Source organism: Macadamia integrifolia, chromosome 2 (genome assembly GCF_013358625.1).
Source record: "Macadamia integrifolia cultivar HAES 741 chromosome 2, SCU_Mint_v3, whole genome shotgun sequence".
Lineage (NCBI taxonomy): Eukaryota > Viridiplantae > Streptophyta > Magnoliopsida > Proteales > Proteaceae > Macadamia > Macadamia integrifolia.
Window position 1 is genome coordinate 37,196,285 of NC_056558.1, and position 6,375 is coordinate 37,202,659.

General features: G+C 38.2%; 1 protein-coding gene across 1 annotated transcript; it reads left to right on the forward strand.

The window, feature by feature from the left end:
- The first annotated feature begins 3,606 nt into the window (after positions 1 to 3,606).
- Positions 3,607 to 5,303, forward strand: LOC122088980 (anthocyanidin 3-O-glucosyltransferase 5-like). The gene has a single exon (XM_042658383.1). It carries the CDS (start codon positions 3,621 to 3,623, stop codon positions 5,082 to 5,084), a length of 1,464 nt encoding a protein of 487 aa, XP_042514317.1. The 5' UTR covers positions 3,607 to 3,620; the 3' UTR covers positions 5,085 to 5,303.
- Positions 5,304 to 6,375: the final 1,072 nt, after the last annotated feature.

Genomic DNA, 6,375 nt, shown 5'->3' on the forward strand with positions numbered 1-6,375 from the left:
CCCCCCCCCCCTTTTGATGGATGTAATTCCCCCTCCCCCTTCTCTTTTTTGTTTCTTCTTATTTTCTTTGGTTAGAGGTTCTCCCTTGTGTTTCGTGCTTTATTTTCCTTTATCTTTGTTTTAATATATAATTCTAAAAAAAAAAATATATATATATATATATATATAATATGGGAAAATGTTAGGTATGTCGCCGATATCAGGTATGCTAGCACTCATTGTGTCTATCTCTCTCTTCCCTTTTTCTGAAATAACCCACATATCATTCCTGAATGATACTTCATCATGTATTCCTATTGGTGCTATCCGCTAGCATACTTGATATCGGCGGCATACCTATCCCTCTCCCTATATATATATATATATATATGGTGTAAACTTGCAGTGCTTTCACATTTTCCTTCATTCTTTAAAAAATCTATTCAATCTATGTCACCATTTTTCTTCTCTTGGTTAAAAAAACACAGTTTAAGGTCATGTCACAAGAATCGATTTTATGATAAAAAAAAATTGATTTTAAATGAAAGATTTTCTTTCCCATCACTATGCTAGTGAAGTTTAATATTGAGCACACGAGAGTTCATAGGCTTAGGCTGCTTGGCCAAGGTGCGTGCCACAAGGTTTTTCAGAAAAAAAGACAACAAGAACTCCAATGATGCTTATTAGCCATCTTATCTGAAAAAAATAAATAAAATCAAATCCAATCTTAGGGTGATCAAATTTCTAATCATTTTGACTTATCTGGTCTTCCACATATACAGCAGTGTTGATCGTGGAACCATATAGGATCCTTAGAAAGTTGTGAGCCCTAGTCATTTAGATTGAGTGGACTTCTAATTTGGCTTTGTCCATATACATTAAAATCAGTGAACTGAAATCAAATCAATGTCTTTTCAAATACATGGGTATAATATAGCCTTAGGCTGTTTGATGGCCCGGAGAAGAGATGATAGGTGGAGAAAAGAAAAAAAGTAAAAAGTAAAAAGTACAAAAGATGAGAAGATTCTTGGTTTAGGAATTTCTCATTGTCCTCTGCATGTCTTGATCTAAGAGGATACTCAATTTCTGAATTTCAAAATTTCCTTTGAAAATTGTGAAACCTTTTCACTCAAAAAAAGAAAAAAAAGAAAAAAAAAAAGAAGCCAAAAACACAAGAAAACAGGAGAAAATACATTTTTTTTCCTCTTCTAATGGTAACCAAATGTACATATTTTTTTTTTCTTCTCTCTTTTCTCTTCCTTTCCTTTCTAGATTTTTTTTTTCTTTTCTTTTCTTTTCTTTTATTTTCTAGATTCTTTTTCTTTTTTTCTCTTGGCTACCAAATATATGTGTCAATAAGAAAAGACGAACATTTTTCTTTCATTAATAAAAAAATAATTCATAGATTATCATTAAACTCACATCCTTTATTTTGATATCAATGCCCATAAAAGATGTTAAAAGAAACTCTATGATAAGAAAATCCCATACATAAATTAGATACAACAAATCTTGGCGACCCTAGTTATTTACTTTTCTATATAAGTTCATGTCCTTGTTGGTAAAACAATGTCTTGGCTACCCTCGTTATTTAATTGGTTACCGTTGAGCATAGATCCTAAACAATGGACTAAGATATTATTACTGCACTTCCACACATAAAATCCTAAAACGGATTGTCTATATGATGCTTCTCAAGGTGTGTATGTATTTAGAACTTGTATCCTTTTGATTCCCTATTGTCTTATTCTCAGCAATTCTTCAAGTTAGGGATGAAAAAGGATTTTTAAAATAATTTGAAAGTAACATTAAGATCTCAATATCAAAAGTTGTCGTTTTGCACATTTACATACATGAAATTTCATAATTTATCCTCATTGAAAAAAAATATTTATACTCAAAAAGGGAAAAAGTGAAGTTACCTTTTTTTATACCTTACGAGTTGTCAATAAGAAAAGGCGAAATTAAGTTCTTCTTTCATCAATAGGGAAGGAAGATTTCTTAGGCCACATTACACTATCACCTTGATATTGAAGATGTCTAAACTACCCTTCCCTTAGCAATCGAGTAGTACCAATTCCCATGGTGAATGAAGTGAAAGAACTCGGCCCATAAGAAAATCCCATAAATAAAGTTGATTCAGTAATCCAGCTCATGGTACCAGTGGCATGAAAATAAAATGCAATCCCAATTTCTCCTCATCAATCTTTTTTTGGCGTGGTGATGATTCAGATCACATGATGAGGCATGATTAACTTGAATGTCTCTAGGCTCAATGTTTGAAAAGTCACTAGTAATAACTTGTCAAGGTTTATCAAACTGAGATTCAACATCTCAAAATATTCTTATTAGCCATCTCTTTTCGTTATTCAACTAAGAATCTATACACCCACAAAATGACAAGTTTTCTAATTAGTTTACCATTTAATTCGGCTTATCTTAACTTGAGAGATATAGCCGTGTTGTTCAATCCTGTAACAATCAATTTGGTTTCATCGGTTTCAGTGTGAGTGTCAGTGAAATTGAAACATGAATTAATAAGGATGCATCGGCCGTGATTTGATTTTTGTTTCGTATCAGTTTATTATAGGTTTGATTTTGATTTAATATATAATATATTTAAAAGAATGAATATTAAAAGATAAATAATTTATAATTTTAAAAATTTTAAGTTGGTATCAAGCTTTATTGGTTTTGATCCAATTTTTAAAATTCGGCTGGCTTTTGATGTCACAAAACCTCAACTCAAAACATGATTCAATAAACTCATATTGATTTTGTTAGTTCAGGGTTAGGTTTTGACACCTCTAGACCCTCCAGCGATTGAAGGCACTTGTGGGCTTTGGGCTGCATTAATGCAATTGCTCCATATGGGCCCATTGTGGTTCGGTCCACTTTGTTTTAAGATAGGCCCAGCCCAACCATTGTGAGAGTGATTAGGGTTGGGTGGACTATTATAAGTAGTAACTCTTGGGCCCCTACAGTCATATCATGCGATTCACGGTTATAAAGATGTGGGAGATCCGTAAGGGAGACTGCACAAGACCCTAGAGATTTGTTCATGGGACTCATCAAAGTGGCATAGCGGAAGTGTTGTAAAAGTTCGTGGAGACTTCCCAAACTATATAGACATATGTGGTTTTAATCCCTAATCAACTTTATATGTGTCCTAATCACCGTGTGAGGACGATCTTTTGGATTAAACTTCCTAACGGCACAACTCCTTCGCCATAAGAATATATGAAACGCAACAAAAAGGTGGGCGTAGCGTCATGTACATCATCCTTTTTTGGATAATTTTTGTTCCCTTTTTGTTCGTGTGGTCCTCTCTGAAAAAATATGCTTTGTTTGATCGATTGATAGTGCAACAGGAAAATTTATATCCTGAAAGCATTCTGCCTCCCAATAGAGACTAAGAAGTAAGGACGCCACTTGAAAGAATATGTACTTCTAATGCATTATATCTTGGATGGGACTGGTCCTTGCTTCTTTCTTCTACAAATCGACGCCACTTGAAAGAATATATACTTAATTGGCTAAATTGAAGGATAGTGCAATGATGCCTTCTTTTTTCTTCTACTTATAAAACGGGAAATCCAGCCAAAGTTGCAGCAGGATCCTAGCCCTCCAAGAAAGAAGACATGGACTACTACTTGCCAAATCCACACGTAGCATTATTTGTAAGCCCAGGCATGGGCCATCTCATCCCTCTGGTAGCCCTCTCCAAGCGCTTGTTCTCCCACCACGGCTTCCACTCCACCATCTTCGTCGCCTCATCTTCAACCCCCACTACCACTGCCCAATCCCAACTCCTTCAATCCCTACAACTCCCCTCCGCCATCCACATCGTCCATCTCACGCCACCCGATATCTCCGCCTTCGTCACTAACCAAACAGCCATCTTCTCCCGTATCAGTATCACCGTCAGAGAATCAATACCAACCCTAAGAGATGCTCTTGCTGCCATGTCACCGCAGCCCTCTGTGCTGATCGTCGAAATGTTTGGCACCTACGCTTTCCCTATCGCAGAAGAGCTAGGCATCCCTAAATACGTTTACATCCCTACCACGGCAGCCTTCTTGGCGTTAACGGTATATGTGCCGACGCTGCATGAGGAGATAGAGGGCGAATACGTGGACATGCAGGAGCCGGTTCACATCCCAAGTTGCAAGCCGATTCGGGCGGAGGACTTGGTCGACCCCATGATGGACCGGAAGAACGACCAATACGACTACTATGTATACATGGGGTGCAAGCTGCCCTTGGCAGATGCAATAATAATAAACACGTGGGAGGATTTAGAGCCAAGAACACTAAAAGCCCTCCGAGAGGATCCCATCCTACGTCGGATCATGCCTCTGTCGGTTTATCCGGTTGGCCCAATAGTGATGTCAGCGAAGCAACCTTGTGAACAATCACGTGCAGAGTGTGTGGCGTGGCTGGATGAACAACCCGTGGAATCGGTGATTTACGTGTCGTTAGGGAGCGGTGGAACGCTGTCGGAGGAGCAACTCAATGAGTTGGCTCTTGGTTTGGAGCTGAGTGGGAAACGATTTCTTTGGGTGGTGCGTCCACCGTCAGGGAAGGACGGGGCTTTCTTCACCGCATTGGGCGGGGTTGCAGACGAACACGATGAGCTGTCAAGGTACTTGCCGGACGGGTTCTTGACCCGGACACTAGGGGTGGGGTTCATCGTCCCCCTGTGGGCCCCGCAGGTAGAGGTGTTGAGCCATCCATCTATTGGACGGTTCTTATCACACTGTGGGTGGAACTCAACGCTGGAAAGCATGGTCAACGGCGTGCCGATGATAGCGTGGCCAATGTATGCGGAACAGAAGATGAATGCGGCGATGCTAGAGGAGGAAGTAGGGGTGGCGGTGAGGACGAAGGAGTTGCCGACGAAGAGGGTGGTGGGAAGGGAAGAGATAGAGAAGCTGGTAAGGGTGGTGATGGAAAAAGAAGGGGATGCAGTGAGGAAAAAAATGAAGGAAGTGAAGGAAAGTGGGTTGAGAGCGGTGGGTGAGGGTGGGTCTTCTCGGGATTGGCTTTCTCATGTTGTGGAGCAGTGGAAGATTGGTTACGCTGAAGCAAGGCAACCGAGGTGAGACAAGAGGGAGAGATCGATGGAGGCATGGAGATGATCTTGAGTGGTCATGAACAGTAATTAGAAGAATGGAGATATCCCAAGAGTTACCCTAAGTGTAAGTTTGGCCATGAAAATCCGAACTCATCCTAAATTTGAATATAGATGGGATCAGGTTCAGGTATGAGAATAATTTCATTCCTCTCTGATCCATGAATTTAAAATTCACTTTTTCTTTTCATTTTATAGATTCTAAATCTACAATCTAGAGAAGTACGAAATTGTTCTCATAAGTGAACTTGATTTGAATTGTCCAAACAAGACCTCGGTTAAGATTTCAAAAATCATCCTTGCTTTTGCATATTTTTTGAAAACACAAATGAATGTTGGAATTAAAAAAAAAAAAAGATTTATATTCTTACCTTATATTGACGAAATTGAAACTACCCTCATCCTTAGCAATCTAATGGTACCGATGACCATTGGGTAGCAAGTGAAAGGAAAACTTGATTCATAAAAAAAATTTCTACTTATCAATCTTTGTTGGCAAGGTGATGGTTCAGATCATCACTTGATGAGGCATGATCACTAGTTTGAATATTGTCCCTGGGGCATGTTTGAAAGTCTCTACAAATAACTTTGTCAAGGTTTATCAAACTAAGATTTAACATCTCAACAGATGCTTGTTAGTCATCTTATCTTTGCATTATTTGACTAAAAAACTACACATCCAGAAAGTGATTATTTTTCTAATTAGTTTACTAATCATTTTGGCTTATCTGAACTTCACAGATAAAGCCTTCTTGTTCGATAGTGGAACAGCCGTGTAATTTGAAAGCAGCTTAACCTTAAAAATTGGTTTCTTCTTTTGAATTTTTTCAATAGTTAATACATAAATAGTGACTGAATCATTAATTAAGAACACATCAATTTGGAAGTGCTCCATGCCTCGTGATAAGTGGTGAGCTCCTAATCATTTTGATTAATTTATTGGACTCTTAATTTGTCTTTGTCCTCCCTCCTTGTTTGGCACAAAGTCGAAGTCTGTCTCTTTCTCTCTAAGATCAGTCATCTAATACATAGATTAATGTAAGTAATAGAGTTCAGGAAATAATTATAAGACTTTAACAAAACAATTATATGGTTGAATATACAATTCCGAACATAAGAATTACTTACTTGTTCAAAACGTTTCTTTGAAATAGTAGCTAAAATCCTCCAACTTATATAGAGTTAAGTCGTATAAATGTATATTGTCCTTAAGGTGTTTGAACACCCCGTAACCACAACCGGGTTGATCGCACGTCCTCACC